At 45.7% G+C, this 20,443-nt stretch overlaps 1 protein-coding gene across 1 annotated transcript in view; it reads left to right on the top strand.

Moving 5' to 3' along the window:
- The window catches only part of PIGR (polymeric immunoglobulin receptor), a 48,133-nt gene extending 28,241 nt beyond the window's left edge, over positions 1–19,892 (top strand). The window contains exons 12-21 of the mRNA XM_019513746.1: positions 9,235–9,335; positions 10,573–10,901; positions 11,288–11,611; positions 12,783–13,106; positions 13,622–13,936; positions 14,886–15,012; positions 16,270–16,379; positions 16,813–16,941; positions 17,965–18,020; positions 19,208–19,892. Coding sequence (XP_019369291.1) covers positions 9,235–9,335; positions 10,573–10,901; positions 11,288–11,611; positions 12,783–13,106; positions 13,622–13,936; positions 14,886–15,012; positions 16,270–16,379; positions 16,813–16,941; positions 17,965–18,020; positions 19,208–19,303 — 1,911 coding nt within the window. The 3' untranslated portion in view covers positions 19,304–19,892. The remainder of the gene's footprint in view (positions 1–9,234; positions 9,336–10,572; positions 10,902–11,287; positions 11,612–12,782; positions 13,107–13,621; positions 13,937–14,885; positions 15,013–16,269; positions 16,380–16,812; positions 16,942–17,964; positions 18,021–19,207) is intronic.
- Positions 19,893–20,443: the final 551 nt, after the last annotated feature.

Raw genomic sequence — 20,443 nt, 5'->3', positions numbered from 1 at the left:
CTGCTGATCCCCCCTGACCAGTTTGTAACAGGCCACTAGATCCCCCTCAGCCTTCTCTTGTGGAGGCTGAACAGGTTCAGGTCCCGTCGCCTCTCCTCGTAGGACCTGCCCTGCTGCCCCCTGACCATGCGAGTGGCCTCCTCTGGTCAGGTGGTGTCCAGCCACTAGCAAACTACAGATTCACACCCTTGTTAACTAACTGCACACCAATGTCCCCATGTAGCAACATCCGTCCTGCTCAAAACTCTGCAGGGACTTTGCATATGGAAAGTGAAGAGTCTGTGGCACCTTAAATATTAAAACAGTAGAGAGTAATTCCTGATGTTCCAGTCAGCGTTCCTTCTCAGGCTACATTGCTTTAGCAGACCTTACTTTCAAAGGCATCAGAAGGAAGTCATTCCCGCTCCAAAAATAATGTCCTTAAAAAAAAATCTGGGTTGCAACGGTGGTGAGATTTTTCAGACGGTGCAACACATTGTGGGCAATTGCCTAATTAGACCATTTAATGGTGATCTAAAATTAATCCATGCAGCTCACCCTGAAGCAGTCAAATGGTTATCAAATTTAGATATTAATCTATGAATGTTGTAATCCAAAAATGCCATGCAAACAAGATGAAGAATGTCCTAATTTCTTAAATATTTTGAATTGGGTTAAAGGACCCTGCAAACTCAGGAACTGGAAGAATTCATTAGAATTTGATGTTTGAAATTTTTGAATCATATTAGTCTGACTTCTGACTGTTTCACCCTTCAGAAATATAACTGAAAGCCTCAGGCATGCTAATGTTTTGCAGTGCACAGAAAATTGACTTTTCTTTCAAGGTGAAGTAAAGCCCAACTTCTAGTTGAACTGGAGGCAAAATTCAGCGGGAGGAGAAAAATCTAGAACAGTTTTATCCTGTTTAGCATCGCTACAGAAGTTTGTGCAATATTCAAAAAAGATCTGCAAGTTTGCAAGACCCTTCAACTCATCTTCTTTCTTACCTGTGGAGCCTGACTACAGTCACTTGTGCCACTTTCTGATTCACCTGAGTCAGCAATGCAGATCAAATACAAACGGTTCCAACTGGATTGCCACAAAGGCTTAGCCCTTCACAAGGAAGTGATGATCTTTATTCGCTTTCTGGCAAATGTGGCCAAAGTGACAAAAGGTTATTTTAAACCATGCTTTCCTAAAATCAGAAAATCACCAGCTGCATTTTCAATGCTTCAGTGATCAAGTAACGTTCCCTCAACATCAGCCATTGTTAAGAGCAATAATTAATGACTATTGCATGAGGCTGTGCAGGCTGCAGGCCCATATATCATTGCTTTAGGGTTCAGTGTCTGAGCTTAGTCAACGGGACTTGGGAATGAACTCTTCCTTTCCAGCATGAGCCATTGAGTACCCCTGACTTGTTTAAGTCTGGGACCAGGTTCCAGATCTCAGCTGCACCACGGCCCAGCCGGAGTTTCTTCACTGAGATCGACAGAGTTGTGCTGGTTTAGATGGAGGCTGGGCTACAGCCCTGGGAAGTGGTTTTTAATCTGGGTTTCTTATGCAATCTGAGCAAAAGGAAAAGAAAAACAAAAAGATTAAAAAGATGAGAAGCTTCAAGGCAACGACAGATTCCCACAAAGGAATTTTCTCTTTTCCAGCCCTGTGCTGTGGTTAGTCCATTTTCTGCTATTAGGAATCTACGCGGCTCTCACCACCTTGGTACCTAATGCTTGTGTCTGTGCAAGGAAGCTAGGGCATAAACCCCACTAGAGCTACTCCACATGAACCCGCTCTGAAGTAGAGTAAGATACTTCGCATCCCTCCTGCACCGAGAGAGTCCCTGCAGGGGATCAGTGCAAAGGGGCTAGTGCAGCAAACTCACAGCTAAGCCTATTGTGCACTAACTTCTTCATGCAGACAAGCCCTGAGCATGTGTTGTTCTTCCAGGGATGTTGAGGGACTTAAGTCTATTTTAGCAGAAGCTAGTGACAGCGATGAGAGGCAACAGGAGTCCTGACATCTAATCCCCTGCTCTAGCCACAGAAACACCTTGCATCTCCACGCAGGTGTGTTGAGCAGGACGCCCTCCTAGTCTGCGATCCACCCTGTTACGGGCGGCTTTGCGGCATTCCACGAGCACCTCCTCACATTTTGGTCCCCACCGGCTACATGCATTTTATTGTAGCACAGAAGAAGTGTCAACCTGGCATGCCTTGCGACTGCAGCCCAGCGATGCACGGGAATTCAGCCCGGAGCAGTTACTGGCGTCTCAGAGACCTCGCACACTATGACACACAGACTGAGGCAGCTGGACTGGGGGTATTGAACCATCTTCAGTCGCTTCACATGCACCCATAATCCAGAAAGACACGGCGCTGAGACACTGAGTCATGCACCAAGCTTCAGTTCCTAGTAAACACCTGCTCTGCTGAGAGTCAAAAACTTGGGACGCAGGTGCTTGACTTGCCCCACAGATAGCACCTGTGGTATTAGTGGCACAGACTGGTCACTAATTCTTTAATAAGGATAATTAGTGAGGGGCGGGGGGCAGTTTCTAACAGATCAGTGAGAGATCTGGTGCAAATAGATCCCTTTCCTAGAGCTGTTCTTGCAGGTTTTTCAGACAGTACAAGCATGGTTTTGGAACCAAGGTAGATTGGCTTTTCTGTGCTAGAAGCGCCCTTCCTGCTTTGTGTTTGTACCGTACCTAAGACAGTAGATCCTCCTTGAGTAGGGCTTCTGTGCACCACCACCATATCAAATCACCGACATGGGCAATCATTAGGACCGATCATTTCCTGAAGATCCCTGTAGAGTGTCTGCTGCGAGTGTAACAGTTTGTTTGGATTAAGGGAGATCGCTGAGACAGGTCTCCAGTGGGAACATGCAAAGGGCCAGAGCAACTTGCTGTGCGCTGGCTGTAGCCAGACCCCTCACAAGAATTGCCCCCGTATCTCCACTAATACACATCCCATGCCTTTTAACACTAAGTAACTCTAACCTGACTGCAGTCCACATCCTTACCCCTAAAGTGATCAGGAAGGGATCAGACTCTTTCATGTGTAGAGAAGTAAGCAACTTTTAGCCTTCTTGAAAGTTAGGATAAACTTCAGTCTAATCCAAGGAAAACAGGAACGCAGAGAGGTAAATCAAAGGCCATTATAAGCCAGGTTTCACGCCAATAGCCAGATCTATTTAACAAGAATGACTCATATCCTCCTCGCGATGGCATTTGTCCATCCTTTGCTCTGACCAGACTGGCAGGACTGGCGTTGCAATTCTGCACATGCTCTTTTTTTGTCTGATTTCTGATGTGATCTCAGGGCAGTGGCCGTAGTAAAAAATGACCCCAGAGCATTAAATAAAGGATAGTTTGGAACGCTAATTAAAATACACCTATGAGACAGAAGAGTAAAGGCCAGCGTGAATGGAGCTGGTAGGAACAGTGGTGTGTTTCATTGCCAAAGCAAAGGGAAACACACTCTGAGAAACTATCTTGCACGGGCTGGGTGGGAGAGCTGAATGGACTATATGTCACCCCATGGTCTGGTGCTTATTCCTGAAGTACCCACAGGTACAGTCACATTTCTTGGACATGCTACGTACACATTTGTATGAGAGAAAGACAAGTTTCTGATCCACCAAGCTACCCATAGCAGGACTTCAAAGCTTCTGTATTGTGGGCTTGGAAAAAACCATGCAGGACTGAACTGAGGGTGCACTGCCCAGCTGTAATGCAGTAGATAGAAAATAGAATCAGAGCCTACGTAACCAACAGTCAGATGAGAGCTTTTGAAAGAAAAATAAAAAGTTATAGCCAAATCCTCACTTAGCCTGAATCCACTGGCTTCCAGGGACCTTTGCTGATGGCCAGCAGCCCCTTGGCTTTGCAGAGGGCAAGTTCCAAGCCCCCAGGACATACCCGCGCATGCTCTGGCAGTTAAAGCTTCCCTTTCTGTTTCCCCCAGACTGGTTATTTGCCGAGAGTCGAACCGTGTCTGTGGGAACTTGCACACCTTGTTTCTCTTCAAACCTTTTTGCTGAAACGATTTATCAGAATAGCTAAAAAATAAATAGGAAAAACGAACGAGCTCCATTCCCCCAGCCAGTCCAGCTGACAGCCAGGGACTGGAGGAGGACCGCAGGTAAGGGGCACCAGTGCTGACAGTGTGCATCACTGCTGTGTGTGCATGCCGGCTGGCCGAAGAGCCCCGCGTGGTAGCAGCATTGCTGTCTCTCAACACCCTGAGGATAAAAAACAGATCCTTTTGTTGCTTTCGTTCCTGTTTAGCTTCAACTGCAAGGCAGTTGACCAGCCTCCAAGGAGGTATCCCTTGGGGTTTTAATGACATTTGGTTTTAGATGTCTTCTTGCAAGTGACTTCAGTGCTGGGGAAAGGTGCTGGCACTGGCAGCCGTGAGGACAGGAGCCTTCAGTCTGCCTGTGCCGATGGAAATCCAGGCTTCTCACATACGCACCATACCCCTACGGCGTGTCAGAATTAAATCTGGAGCAGCAATTCCCAACCAGGGGGCCACATGTTCCTATTGAAGGTACTGTGGGGTACCAGGCATACAAAGCTCTTTGGGTAGATGCGACATCTTTTATTAGACCAACTAAAAAGTTGGGGGAAATGTTCTTTGCAAGCTTTCAGGCACAAAAGCCCTTCTTCTGCTGGTGAACTGTGAGAATTGCAAAGAACTACTGTTCCAACTATTTAGGTAGGCTAATAACAGATATCACATCTACCCAAAGAACCTCGTCCGCTATGCCCTTGGACCAGCACGGCGACAACCAACAACCCTGTGGGGTACCACGCCCTCCTTGCATTTTACCTGTTAAGCGTGCAAACATCTACACGGTTCACAAGGTAGACCTGGAGATTTTAAATTAGGAATCCAGGGTGTTACAAACCGTGACCTTTGGGAATTCTTTGCAGCGGCAGAATTGCTCCATTATTATTTGGCAGAGAAAAAACGAGCAAAAGCTAAGAGCTGACTTTGTTTTGAGGGGGACCTTGAGTCAAATGAAATGAGGGGGGCTGGAGTCTAGAAAAGGCTGAGCACCATTGGTCTAGAAAGAGCCCTTCAGGGAGTGACAGCATGGCTCTGTCTCAGGAGCCGTTTCAGGCCTGGAAGTGTCCACAGCAGAGGCTATTGCGGAGGGTGCAAGCATTTCACCAGCTCCAGATGGAGCACATGATGACAGCTAGCCTCAGCCTGTCGGGTGTTTGAACTGGGGAGCTACAGGTAAAGCACTCTCGCTCTCTCATACAGTCCCTTGGGCTGTCCTGCTCCCCCCCGGCTGTGCCGTTCTTGATCTGCGAATGGCCAGGAACATGCAGAAGGAGCCATGCATCTGCATAGGTGCCAGGAGGAGGAAATGGAAGTGGAAAAACGCAGTGAATTACCCAGCACCCTCCACCCACCGGACTCATGCTCAGAATTAACCCAGCAGTCAATGCTTGCACGGGATCCTGAGACTCTGGGATGCCAGGGGCAAGCATGGCTACTGCAAGGGGCATGCATAGAGTTCATTTCAAATAGGGCAATCCAGCTCAGCTTCCCCCGGCAGCTTTTAGAAGGGATTAGCCAAGCGCTAATGAGAGGGTCGGCAGAAAAGTCCCCTATGTCAGGTTATCCCCCTGCAGCCTCCTGCCGGGTCAAAGACAGCTTTACTGTCGACTGCAAAGGGGTAAAGATTTCCACTCCCCACCCCAAACCCCCCCATATTTATTAGTAGGGGAAGGCTCTTTCTCCTCTTGTTCTCCTGCCAAACCTGGATAGAAAAAATCCTCTTTGCTGTTGAGCTGCAAGGTACATTATGGGCACACACACACCTCACTTGACAGAGACCCTTTTCGGTGTCCTCCGTCACCGTTTCCTGCATTCACTGTAGCGAGCTGTTGATGCAGGGCTTGCCTCAGGCTGGCTTTGTTCAAAGAGCTGTCCCAGCAACGGCAGTCAGGCCAGGTACAGACATTACACTTTTACTGGTATAAGTGAGCCTGATTGGAAAACAGAGATGGCTTTCCCCCATGATTTAGCCCTCTTGGGTCCCATTTGCAGCTGCCTCACCTTTTCACCCTCCCCCTGTTTGGGAGCCCCTGCTCTGCACAAGCAGGCACGTTTAGCTCATTTTAGTTGTACTTACTCTCCCCTTCATACCAGCGCTGCGACAGCTTCCTTTCTCCAGTGCTCTGAAGTTCAGTCTTACTTGGATCATAGGCAGCAAATCCGTCAGCAAATGGTCTTCGGTGGCATCACCAAGTGACGAGACCTTTCAGCAACAGAGGACTGAGAAAATTCTCTTCCAGCAGCCTGGCTGGTCCTGGATAGTGTAAACTTAGCAGCAAACCCTTCTTACGTGCTATGTCCCAACCTGGGAAATGGCCTCACTCCTGGGTATGGCATGTGATGAACAGCAGAAGAGGGGCTTTCCAGTAACGTTAAGTCTAAGGATCAGTCTTTGCTTTTACGATGGAGGCTCTGGACAGAAAGCGGATTTACGCATTAGATAATTGTACCTGCTTGGACTTGTTACGTGGGGAAGTTTTCTCTATACATAACAATAATTGCGGTGAAGAGATAGGACTAAGTCGGTGATAGGACTTGACAGAGTAATGCAGCGGTTGTTTCAGTCATAATAAAGGTGCTTGCATGTACATGCATGCACGTACAGGTCCCGGAAAGCCCCAGTACACACACAGATGATGGGAGGCAATTAGCACAGCAGAGGTGTGCAAACTGCAAAATTATATCAACGCTGTCTTCCTCATGTCAGGGCGCAGCTTTATTGCAAGCAATTCGCACACAGTTACTGATGCTCCTTTGCTACCCAAGAAAGATCTACAATAAAAAAATCCCAGAACAATGGTCTGTGATGGAGTCCATCTAGCTAGTAATGCCCCAGGTTTCTCATCCCCTACTCGTTTGGGTTCTCTAATCTTTTTGGCAAAGAAAGAAAGCGAACGATCAGAGGTCCCAGCTTTTCCCCACTTCTCCCAGGCAAGAGAAGTACAAGGCCTCGTAGGCCAGCTCCAAAAAAGATGTTGTAACTGCTGTAAGCAGCAGGGTCCTTCTTTTGTGTTGTGTCATTCGCTTTCTACAGTCAAGCGGGTCATGTTTATCTTACTGGCTTCTTCTGGGCTGACTACTGAAGGGCATTTTTCATGCTCTGGGAGTTAATTATTAGCCGCAGCCAAATAGCCCTTGAGCACTTAGATACAACAGCAGGAAGAAGAAAGCACAACAGAACACCTTTCATTTCTACAAGGAAATAAAAGCCCTTTTCTCTGCTGGGAATTACCCTGTATAAAATAAATCTTGTCACTTGATACATGGAAAACAAACCCCTCTGGCTGTTTGCATAAAACTTTTCTTGGCATCCTTCTTATTCCCTGAAACCTGGGATCACCGGATGGGTCAATGACTGCGCGTAACAGATATACCTGCACACATGCACGTTCCCCATACCCGTGCATGCCCCGGCCATCCAGTGTGTTCAATTCGGGGAGGGAAAAATGGGTTTGAAGACTTAAGAACCTCAGCTCCCTTCAGGCTGTCATTCAATCCGAAGTCCAAGCCGTTGGGAGGTTCAGAAATATTTGACCCTGCGGGTGGCCTCATGTCACAAAATCTGCCCCCACGTTTGTCATGGTTTATCCTGCATCTCTAATTGCTTTCAAGAGACGTTGAGGCAAATAAAATAAAAAGGGAGTGTGGGGGAGAAGGGAAATAGTTTTTATGCTTCGAGCTGCATCTCTGATTGAAAGGCAGAGGAGCAAAGATCATAAATCAAACAGAGCCTCAGACCAGGAACTTGCAGCTACGGGAACAGGTTTTTAAGGAGTGGTTTTGGCAGGTGCTGAGATGTCAAGCGCACAATCTTGCCTTCCACTGGATGAACGGTGTTAAAAGGCAGAAAGGAAAAGCCAAGATGCTAAGCTCTTCAGCAGGGCTTTAGTTCTCAGGTGGACCGAACTTGCAGGATCTCGGCCAAGGGTGCAGAGATCTCAGGCTGGCTCTAACAATCACCAGATTTCTGAGCTGTTTTGGATGCAGGTTTCAGTTCAACTTATAAGAAGCCTTGATGCCAGCAGGAAAGAGGGATCCTGCTTTTATTATGGATTTGAAATATTGAAAGCGTGGGGCAGGCTTGGATCAAGCCTATCCCTCATTGCAGGTGAAACACCTGCTCGATGCCAATACTCTTCTGCACAGTAAAAGTGGCTAGGATTGCAGGTGGTCTGTATAACAAAAAGACTGCAAGAATAGGAGAGACGTAAGGCCGTGGGAAGCCCAATATTTCAGTGCTGCAGGCTTCCATGACAAAATCGAGACCCTGCTTTATAAATACTGGCAGTTTTTAACAATACGCAACAGCTGGCTTTTGTATGTGGGATAAATAGGCAAGCGATAGCTATTGTAAAGGCACTGCCCACGTGGAGAACAGGGGAAGCCACCATGTCAATCTGTTTTCCAGGCAAAGATGGCACCTAGCGTCCAAAAAAATGACCATCCGAATGTGAAATTGTGTGACCCGCGATTAGTTCCCTGGAGCAAGTCCCGTCACTGGTGTCCAGGGGGAACCTTGGGCTGGGCAAAGATCTACAGCACACTCCTTCTGCAAGGAGTCAATTCGCTCCAGTGATAAAGCAGGTGCCAAGGCTGCCCAGAGCGGATCGTTTCCAGATCTGAGTGTCCAGCTGGACGCTTGAAAGCACGGGCGCCGGACGGTCCTTTCTGCATGCCAGCACCGCCCTCTGCTGGCCCGACTCAGACCTTCCTAAACCATCTCTGCGGCCAGTCTACTCAATGCCGGGAATTCATCCGTTGATAATAGTGGGGGGGGAAAAACACCTTATAGACAGTAATTGCAACAATCCTGGCTGGGCGGTTGGTAAAGATTGTTATCCCCATTTCAATGAGGAGAAAACTGGGGTCTGGTACATTAGGTGGCCTATCTGCAGGTTACAAAAGGACTTAACAGTAGAGCCACGACCAGCTACCCCAAGTCCCCTTCCGCTGCTCCAAACACCACCTCCCACTGTTTTAATGTTGCATTTCCCTTAGGTTCAAGTGGGCCGGCACGTCTGTTTCTGGTGACACTCGATCGACTCCAGGCCTGTGGTTTAGCTGAGGACTTGCGGTCTCTGTAACATGCATAGATTCAACAAGGGGTTCCTTTAACACGTAAATGTTAATGATCCAACTCAATCAAATGTAACCTTCTGATTGTGGTTATTTACAGGTTTCTGCCCCTTGGAAGAGCCCGGGGCATGAAAGAAAAATGACTTTCCTAGTGTTCATCTTCTTGCTCGCCTTCGTCCAGACTGAGGCTATAGGAAGTAAGTAGCTAAACAAGCGGACGGTACATTAGAAGTGGCCGAGTTGTGTCACAGCAGACACTTGGCATCCGCAGCCATTGCAAGGATGTACGTTAGCAATACCTGTCAATGGAGCACACTGGACACCGTAAAGGGGAACGCTCTCCACAACCCATGCTGATGTCTCAGCGATAGCCTTGCAAAGCATTCATTCAGCATGAAGTCCATTCAGCGGCTGTGTCAGACCTTTTGGTTTTCCTATCTGTGGATCCTCATCTCTTCGGGGTGGAACTAGGACTGACATCTCTTAGGAATTTAATTAAGTGACACCCAACAGTTTTGGCCCTGAAATTCACAGCAATGTTTGTGCCATTTCACTGTTTCGGTTCCATACGCTGGGTTTCATTTCAAATTTTAGGTCCAAGAAGACTTGAAATCCCAACGCAAAACTTAGCCAGTCACATACAGATTGGCCTTGGCCCAAAACACCAACCAAGTTTAGCCTTGTGCCCCTTAAATGTAAAGTCAGCCCCAGGCTCTCTCCAAACACAAGACCTACAGAAGGTGCCAAAAGATTCTTAAACCTCAGTTAAGCTTTGGATGAAACCTGACCAGAGTTCTGGGGTTTGCAACAAAATCAGCAGGCGAAACCATTATTGAGAAGTTGTTGCCTTGGTGTGTCTGGGAATTTCAGCTATATTCTAGCTTGAGCCTTGCTTGAAAGAGTTATCACAACAGTGACTTCCTTCCAGCTATGCAGTTTCTGTGTCTTCAGGCCATTCCAAGGTCACAAGAGGGTTAAAAGTGAAAAGGCAAGGCGAGCAGGGGAAAAACCCCCCAAAGAAACAAACCGCAAAAGGCAAAGTAAAGATTTGACTTGCTTCTGTCTTTATGTAAACTGGTTTGACCACCACAAGTATCTATTCCTCTCTGTTGCCCCACTCATTTTCACAACGCTTACAGAAAGAAAAACAGTTAAGGTACCCGGCTAGAATACAAAAGAGCCGTGTTTACTTTCTGATTCTGCCACAGGTTCTCTATTTGGCCTTGGACGAGTCACTTAATCCTTCCTTTCTCAGTCTTGCTGACTTAGGCTGTCAGCTTTTCTGGACAGAAATGGCTTCTTTCTATATGTTTGCAACTGCGTTCCTAGCCCTGCGGGGCGCCCGTCTCAGCCGAGGCCAGTAGGTGCGTAATATAATAATGAAATGACTTCACTTGCAGCAGTTATCGTGCAACATGTGTTTCCTTTTCCCAGGTAGAAGTACCATATTTGGACCAAGGACTGTGACCGGACTGGTTGGAGGATCGGTTACAGTGCAATGCTTCTACCCGGACACCTCTGTAAACAGGCATGACAGGAAGTACTGGTGCAAAGAATCAACAAGGCGATGCGAGACAATAGTTTCTTCCAATGGCTATGTTCATCCTAAATATCAAGACAGAGCAAACCTCACCGACTACCCCGACCGAGGCATCTTTGTCGTGACCATGTCTAACCTGCAACAGGAAGATGAGGGCTCTTATAAATGTGGCATTGGTATAACTATTAGGGGACTCAACTTCAGAGTTGAAGTGGATGTGATTCAAGGTACTGTGGCCTCCAGACTGGTTGAAATCATTATTTTTCCTTTTCTAACAACTGTAGTCTGAAAATCTCTCCTTCTACAGTGCATGTCATCTTAGAGATTACAGCAGGATTATAGCAGGCTTTTCTGCAGTGGGCACAGCAAAGCACGGGGTGGCATGGTGCAGAATGGTGCTGTTTAGGTAGGCTAGTACGGAAAGACACAATGATGTGTGCAGGGGTACAGTTCAGCAAGATATCCTATACTGTAGCAAGGTCTGGGGTAGCACTGGAAAGCACAGCAGACCATGCTACAGTAATACTGCCACGTGATAGAGCAAGGCGTAGAATAGCGTGGTAAGTGCAGGCCATATGGGTACCAGGTGCTGACTGATTTCTCGTTCACCCAGAATCACCTCTGCCTAGCGAAGCCCAACTCTTCTACGTTGAGCAGGGAGGTTCTGTGACCATGGACTGTGACTTTGGTGAGCAATACGCTAGCGAAAGGAAATACTTGTGCAAGATGGGGAAAACGGGCTGCTCCCCTGTGATCGACACGTATGGAGTTATCGGTGAGCCCTACAAAGGGAGAGCGTTGCTGACCAATCAGCAAACTCCAGGGTCATTCCGCATCATTATAGGCTACCTGAAGCCAGAAGATTCAGGGATCTATTTGTGCGGTGTTGGGAACTACGGGGGAAAAGCCCAGGAACTGGATTTACATGTCTATGTAGGTAAGTGTTGAAGAGGGTCTGTGTATTATTTCAACCACTCCCAACAGTCTCATATTCTGTTTTCCTTCGTGTTTGGGCTGGCAGGGACTGCACGAGGTCATCTGGTCCAACTCCCTCCTCAGGGCAGCGTCATTCCCATTTAAACTGCTTTATACAAGTGCTGGTGGAACCTGCTCTTACACACTTCCAAACAGAGATCCCTCAGCCTCTCTGAGTTGCTTGCTTCAATACTTGACCACCCTTATAGTGAGAAAGTTTCTCCTAGCATCCAACCTAAATTTCCCTTGCTGCAATTTCCATCACCCCTTGTCCTGTTTCCTGCAGCCACAGAGAACAGTCTATCAATCACAAATCTTCTACTTTTAACCACCCTGAGGTCTTCTCTTCTCCACACTAAACAATCCCAGTCCTTTCACCCATTCCTCCTCTTTAAAAACTCATTCACGACTGTTAACTTTACAGACAAAAAATTAAGTGCTGTTCATCCATTTGCTATTTTACTCAGGCATTCACATAGCAAGGAGCAAATCCCTGCTGGAACCATTTTATTGCTTATTTTCGATACTGATTTGTCACAGGGAAGTGGAGGGGTGGGAACAAAATACATTTTTGGACCAAGTAAATATGCCACGTCCCTAAGCAGTCCTTAGAAATACTGTGTAAGGACTTTAGAGACGACTCATTTGATGCCACATATTCCCTTCACAATCCTAAGCTCACTCCCTTTGTCCAGTCTGGTTTCAAATGTCTCCTATTAGGAGTTTCCGCTGCTCCCTTTATGACACTACTGCGTGGAGGTGATCTGCCCATTGCAAGTTTGCCTCAGTCCTTCATTCAGGACCAGCTTCCAAAGGACAAGCGCAAAGAGCAGATGCCAGAGCCGACAAGCCAAAGGGTATTTCTTTGCCCGACTGCTGCCACTCATGTAGCTGTTACCATTTGCTTTGCTGTGTACAGATACCCTGAAATTTTGAGAGGGTGCTCTTGATCTTGTATTATGCACTTGGCTTTCAAGTGCAGTCACCATACTTCTCATCCATCAGACATGTTAAAAATTAAGCAATGAGAAAGCCAGTATAGCTGGTGTCCTTGTTTTAACACGGCCAAGCCCACACCACATGGATATCATCTCAGGGTGACTAACTGCATGCGTTGCACTTTGTTCCTCCAGGAACACCTGTTCCCCAGGGGCCACATGTAGTAAAAGGAGTCAGAGGTGGTTCTGTAGCTGTTGAATGCCACTATGATCCACGAGGGACGTACACAGTCAAGTACTGGTGCAGATGGAGGAAACAGGGATGCACTGACATAATAACGAGTGATGGGTTTGTCACAGAAGCATACGAAGGACTGATAGCCATGTACGATGATACGAAAAATGGAACATTTACCATAATAATGAATGACTTGAAAGACAGCGATGCAGCGTATTACTGGTGTATGACAGCTGGAGACAAGGAAAGGAAAGCTTCCAAGGAGCTGAAGATTGTAAATGGTACGAGAATGGGTGTTAGTGATTCCTCTCTCTGCCAGCAAAAGGCATACAAGGCATTTCATCCATTCTTAATCCCAGAGCAAAGAGCAGAGCTGTATCTTTTTTTGAGGAGAGACCTCGTTTCTCATTCGTAGCTTCTTAAGTTGAATGGGCGATGCTTTAACGTTTAAAAAGGTATAAGTTTGAGTGGGGGGTTGTTATGATTTTTCAACCGAAGCTTTTGAAAATGTTTGAAACATTTTCCCACCCACCTCAAAAGTTCTCACTATTTTTCTACCAAAGTTTTCAGCAGTTTTCAAGTTTTCCTAACAGAAATCTCTTTTGTGTCTTATAAAAACTCAGCAAGGCCATAAGAGTGTCTATACATGATCTTTAATGTTATGAGAGCAAAGTAAAGTGTTTCCTCTCATGAGCATATTCTTCAGATGGTTATTCAGGCTTATTCATGCTTTGTTGGTACCAGGTTTCAATTGTGCGAGTCATTAACAGCCTCATTTGTGTTTTCTCTCCAACAGGGTCGCCTGGGTTAACGGGAGAGAAGGAAGTCATTGCAGTGATTGGTGCACCCCTCACTCTAAGTTGCTCTTATCCGTGCAAATACTATTCCTTTCAGAAATTTTGGTGCAAGTGGAATAATACTGGCTGCCAGCCTCTCATCTCATATGAGCAAAACCAAACCGGCCTTGCTGTTGACTGCAACCAGGACAACAGAACCTTTTCCCTCAAATTTGACCACGTGGCACAGACAGACCAGGGGTGGTATTGGTGTGGAGTGAGCCGCAATGGTCGCTATGGGGAAACGCTGGCAGTGAACGTGAAAGTACAAGGAGGTGAGCTCTACTACAGATTTCACAACAAAAAAAACAGGCGAGAATTTCTGTGCAGCTACAAATGCTCACCAATAACGGTGCCTTTCCCTCGAGAAAGAGTAATTGCAAACTCTAGGCTACGCCATTTCGGAGCATAAACTCTTCCATGTTGAACGAACAAGCCCGTTTACCCAGCTGCTCAGACCTTGCTATAGTCCTACAATTTATCAGTGGGTCCTGGGCCTCCTCCACTTCCAGATTATACTTTTACACCCCTTCCACATTTTAGTCCTCTTTTAATAAGAATTGCCACTGATGCTGCTGCTATTTATATGTGTTTTACAAGAACATTTAAAAGGCATATTCGTGGTCAGAGGCCCAGTGTGTTAGGGGCTGTTGTACATGCTCATAGTAAGCGACACTCCTAAAGCTATTAATCTGAACAGATTAGAAAACAAAGAGAGAAAGAAAGGCTGGTTGCTATCCCTGTTTTACAGATGAAGGACTATTTTTGCAACTCTGAGCACATTTAAAAGGAAAGGTCTTGTTCTTTTGGAGGGGGTGTTGGGAATATGCAGGAAAATTGCAAAAAACCCAAACCTGATGTTCATGTTTTAATGTACAACACTAGGAAACGAAACGATCTAGAAGTAAAAGGGACGGTTTGGCTTCACTGTCCTCACCTAATGAAGCGCAAAGAGTAAATGGAACTTGGAAAGAATATATTTATAGTTGTCTTTAGGAAGAGTGCCAAGATTATCACATGTGGCCATTGGGTAAAAGTTTCATTTAAGTGCCATTTTTTAAAGTCCTAAACAAGTCAAAGCCGTACTAAATATCAATGAGGACATTCTGAGAAATCAGACTTTGATGAAGTCACCTATTACTTATGCATAAAAATGCTGACCGTCTATTGGGTCTCTCCCCCCCGCACTCTGATACTCAATGTGAATATCTCATATCCACCTAGCAATCCCTAAAACTGCAGACGAAGGACCGATAGACAATACTAATCTCCGTGAAGACACTGGAAATCGTGCTACTCTTGAACGTGTTGTTCCTGAAGACAGAGCAGTACAAGTAGACTCTGAAAAAAGGTGAGTCTCTCAAAGTCTGTTCTGTTTATTAAAGGCATGTGTCACAGGGGGTCAAAGGACCTTAAGGGTGCTAGGCCGAATTCTATTCTCCAGTATTATGTGATCTACCTGTTGCATGTTAACCAAAGTCACCTGACAAATCCAGTTCCAATTGGCTAGGTTCATAGAAACCCACTGCTTTATTTAAGGAAGCTTTATAAATAGGTGATTGATTACTCATTATTGGGAGAGTCACTGCCCCAGTGATCTCTGTCAACCATATATGATGAGAAATAGGAGTAGCACTAATTTTTTGTAATAAATACAAGAATATGTGAAATCATACTCTAGAAACTTTAATAAGCATTCAAAATTTTGACAGTAAATGGTTAGAAATGCAGTACAGGACATTAAGAGGCTATATTTTTATTAAAATAACACTGTCTACAACACCTATCTGGTCAACTGATCTAGGGATAATAGCACATTATCACCTCTGCATTTTCAAAATTATTCGTTCTTCCTTCTTCTGCTTATTATTCTTCATTCTTATGCTTGGCTCCAGTATTGCTCATTAAAGTTAGTGTAGTCTTTATTTCCCCCTCCACTTACATCAATATTTAGGCTTATGTTTCCCTCAAGAATATTAGGGAAGGGCAAGTAGTTTGGATAAAAGTAAGACTTCCCCAACTCTGTATTCGATTTTGAAACTTGTTCTAGGCATTGAGTGTTCAATGCCAGGCAGTGGCAAAGTGCTGGACAACTGTGTCATGTCTTCCAGGGAGATTTTGCCCATAAAATAACTTTGGGTCATTTTTACAAGGTTGCGATAAACAGCCAAATCCTGAATGCTCTCAGCTCCAATTTTTGCTTTTAAACTTGTACCTATTGTTTCTTAAGATGCCACTTGCCATATACTGACTGTCCCAAGGCTTTATGTGAAATATGGGACACAGGTGTTCTTGAAGTTAGAAGAGCAGGCCAGAAACCATGGAACCAAAGTTCTTGTCTTGGCTACTATATTCATTCCCATCCATTTTGAAGCAAGGGGGTTTACCTCTCCATGCCTCAGTGCTCTACTTGCAAAACAAGGATAAACTTGCTTCACACGGCTGCTGAGATGTTCTGCTAATGGTTTCTGAAGCACTCTGGAGTCTTGAGAGTGGTGTGAAAGCAATGATCCCTCTTGATTTTGAATGCAGCAGTTCTAGGAGTGATTTCTTTCCACTATTAAGTGCTCTTTTGTGAGTAACTAATGCTCAGTTCCTCCCTTTCTAGCTCTGGACAAAGTCAAGTGCTTGTCCCAGTTCTGGCTGTTATTGGTGGTCTGCTCCTGATCCTGGCTTTGGCTTTTGCTGTGTTTAGATATAGGACCCTGAACAGATCAGGTAAGTCCTACACCCTCTAATAATCTTTCAGGTAAGGGAAAGATGGACATTTAGGGGCAGATGACACATACAGCACCTCCACTGACCACAGTGGCTCCTATCACACTGCCCCACCAGAGGGTTTGAACCCTGGGGGTCAGAGCTAGCATGAACTCCATGGAAAGCACTGCTGGCAAAGCATAAAAGAGTCAGGACAGGCCTAAACAACAGGACTGCATCACAGAGCACTTGACATAACTAACTGACCCTATCTTCAGCCTTAAGGTAAGTCCCAAGTGGCTCAGATAAACATCTCAGGGCTTGAAACAGTGAACACTTGAGTTTTTGCAGGGTGCTTTAATAAAGCCAGGGGTTGGATATGGTTACAAGTGGAATTATAAAACAGAAAAGCTCATCCCATTCAATAATATGCTGTCCCCTCCTCTCTTAACAGACCTGGTATCAGTTGGAAGCTACAGGACTAACATCAGTATGTCAGAGTTTGAGAATGCCAAAGAGCATGGAGCAAATGATAACGCATGTATGAGAGAGACTCAGGAGACCCAGATTGGGGGAATGGATGGTAAGTTGCTGATTAAAACTGTTACCCGTGATGTGTCTAGAGATATAGAAACTAGTCTTAGAGATATTGCATGTATAGGGGATTCTGTACTGAGGCTGTTGGGCATAGAAAAGACCTTACAATGGTCTGACTCTCCAGTTGCCAGACTGCCCCAGTCCTGCTTATCATCGCACATGTTCTCTTTATATTGAAACTTGAACTAAACGACCATTAACAACTTACATCCTTGGATCTCAGAACGCCTTACAGAGGAAGGCTATCAAATTTGGCATTTGATCCAACCTACATTCAGGCAATCAGCTGAGGTAGCCTAGCTCTGGGCTGGTGTGATAAGCAGCAGAAAGGGCAAAACTAGGCTCACAGCTTTCTGCAAAGGATGCCCAGGGGCCTCTTCTCCCTTGCTGGGGCACAAACAAAAAAAAATACTCTTCTAATTTGTGCACTGCAGCAAATGTGAACTGAATAAGCTGTAGCAGGTTCAAGGTGTTGCTCATGGAGAGGTTCTGCCTACAAGTGCTTACAGTGCAGAAACACAAACAGCTACAGCCAGGACCTTCAGTCTCCAAATCTGTGATAGCAAAGCCCTAATATTTGGTTGAATTTACCATTGGCTGAACGATAAGCAGAGACTTTCAGCATTTAACCAATTGCAGGTGAGAGCAATAGAGTCACTAGCAATTATGATCTTCATAAAGAGAAAATTAAAGCCTGCTAAAGAAATGAGAAGGACTTCTATCCTAGCAATCAGGCAGCTGCCCTGGTTCCAGCAAGAAAGAATGTACGTAATGCCAACACGGTGCAGCTCTTATTTTGTCAGGGGAAGGGTGATAGAGCGGTTATGGCTCTTCTCACGCTGGAGCCACTCCTATGTGGTGCTATTTGAATTCTGGAAGCTGACAAACAGAAGAGCACGTGCCCTGCACCTCAGTAGCAGTGCAGCATATAGGAGCTAATGAGTGAGTGTGTCATGACCCAAGCTATATTCTTTCCTGCCCAGCACCCTAATGCCGCCTCTTCTTTCAGAGTTCATAACTACTGCTGGCACTGAAGAGGTAGAGGAGCCAAAGAAGGCAAAAAGGGTAAGTAAGCCTAGAATAGAGTCCTATACCTCCCAGGCTAGCACAACCCCAGTCTTTCCTTCAGTAGCAAAAGCTTCCATAACCCCCAGTGCACCCTATTTATGGGCTCTGCCTTCTCAGTGACCACCCTATTATGCATCTCAGCTGTGGCACACTCAGCTTTTGCACAGGAGATTGAGCCTTGCGTAGCACCTGCATTGTGGCAAGGAACAAAACAGCAGCCAGTTTGCTTTGATGTGTGATCGCAGTTCAGCTCCGAAGCGGGAGCAGAATGTTATTGTTCTCAAAGCTTGAATCTCACTAAAGAGACTCAAATGCAAAGCAGCTTCCTTCCTTTTAAATCAAATAGTTTACTGAAGCTGGGCTCAGATAGTGGGGACTAGAAGTCAATGCTCCTGCCTCATATATTGCAAAGTTTACCATTAACTCTGTGTGTGTTCCCCAGCAAGTCACTTCCCCTTGCTACGACTTTGCCACCTGTAAAAGGAGATGATGCTATCTGTAGCATTTTGGGGCACAGTTGTGTATTATTATGCTTCCAGATTTGAGCTGCTGTTAAGAAGGCCCATAACATAAAACTTTAAGCAGCCTAACAATCCATGGTGCCAGGAGAGCAACAGTTAAACAAACAGTAGACAAACCTCTGTTCCCTCCTAAAAACTCCTTTCCCAACCTTTATCAAATAAAGATGCTTCTTCATCCTCCCTAGAAGATTTTGGTCCCCCAGAGAAGCTAGGATAGGGAAGAAATTCCACCGTTCTCACAGAGCATGCCTTTCCATCCTCTGTTCATTAACTATGCTTGTACATTTTTTCTGCTATGCTTAAATGAAAGTTAGTACAAGAAGGCAAAGTGTTTATTACAATGGTGTGGAAAATCCAGGAGTTTGTGGCCTTTGCTATAAAACGGGCAAATCTAATGCCACTGGTAATACCCATAAAGCAGGCTGGCAGGGACAAGGGTGTTTCAAAGAACTGTAAGTTTCCAAAAGTCTAGATACTTCCCCAAAGTTTCTGAACCTCTTTAGTGGACGACAGTGTGACCAAGGGATTCTCTCCATCTTCATACGTCTGCTACATCTGATTGCCGTCTACAGCTCCCTACCTATGCTGGTTTTTGTGGAAAGCTCTAAATCGCTGTGTTTGAGTCCCTGCCAATAGTCACGCGATTCCTGTTCTTTCACTTAGGGATCTAAGGAGGAGGCTGATGTTGCCTACAGCACGTTCCTACTTCAGACAAAAAGCATTGCTCAGGAACATACTGCTGACAACAGTAATACTTAGCAACTGAACGCCTAAGGTGACCTGGTGTAACTGTTTCTGAAGAAGATACAAGCAGGAAGTCCTTATGATTGAAGACAACACTATCTGCATAATCACTTAGCACCAGATCAGCTAGCCACGCCATTTATTACTGTGACAAACATGTCAATGCATTTTGATCACTTAGTACTGCAAGAATGTCTTACTCCAGCATTGAGAGATGATTTAATGGGGATGTTTTGGTTCAAAACTGGGTTGGTTTGGGGGAGATGAACTCTCAAAATGCTGCTGGTTTTTTTGTTTTTTTGTTTTTAAGGGTAAAGGGCCTTGGTGTTTAGCAACTTAATGAAATAAAAATATCTTTGATTTTTGATAGTCCAAATATAGGTCTTTCCAAGTTTACCAGGTCACTGCGATGGCAAAGGGCTGAAAATGTACTTAAGGATTTCATCTGATCTTATACCAACCTGGAAATATTTTAGATCAATGTGACACTCCTTTGATTCCTGTGAGCTTTTCTAATCAATAGGGCACTGACTATATGCCGGACAAGTAGCCTGAAATTTTTGTATTCTCAACCAATAAAGACTGATTGGCTTCTAGCAGATCACTTATTCTGTTCCAGCTCTGATATTACACGGGGTAAGTGCAATGGAGAGGGGGCTGTATTAGCGGAGAAGAAGCCGTGGCACTGAGAGCGAAGGGAGAAGTTTTACAGAAGCAGGACGCGGACTGCTGTGGTTCCCCTGGTTTACCTGTGGCAGGTTAGGGCGATGCCGTGTCAGGGTTGACGGTAGTCTTATGTCGAGTTTTGACTCTGGTTATATGGGATGGTTTGATAGGGATGATCCTGCTTCAGGCCAGGGGTTGGACTAGATGACCTCTGGAGGTCCCTTCCAGCCCTGCTTCTCTACCACTCTCAAGTGGCATGACTCCTACTCAGAGGCCTGATCTGTAAGCAATCAAAAGCCCTCCCAAAACCTCCTCGTCCTAGGCCTGCAGGGGTTCATTTCCCCATCAGGAACAGAGATGGAAACAAGGAGGTGTTACTGCCCTAATGGCAACGGACTCACGCAGGCATGAACCTGGTGTCAGCGGGAGGAAACTCAGCTCGTAGGATTAAATGAAAATATTCAGTCAGGCTCTCAGCGCCTCGAGGCT

This window comes from Gavialis gangeticus, unplaced genomic scaffold, assembly GCF_001723915.1.
Source record: "Gavialis gangeticus isolate Ggan-Ray unplaced genomic scaffold, GavGan_comp1, whole genome shotgun sequence".
NCBI lineage: Eukaryota > Metazoa > Chordata > Crocodylia > Gavialidae > Gavialis > Gavialis gangeticus.
The sequence above is the reverse complement of the archived record's forward strand: the minus strand, read 5'-3'. Positions and strand labels throughout refer to the sequence as shown.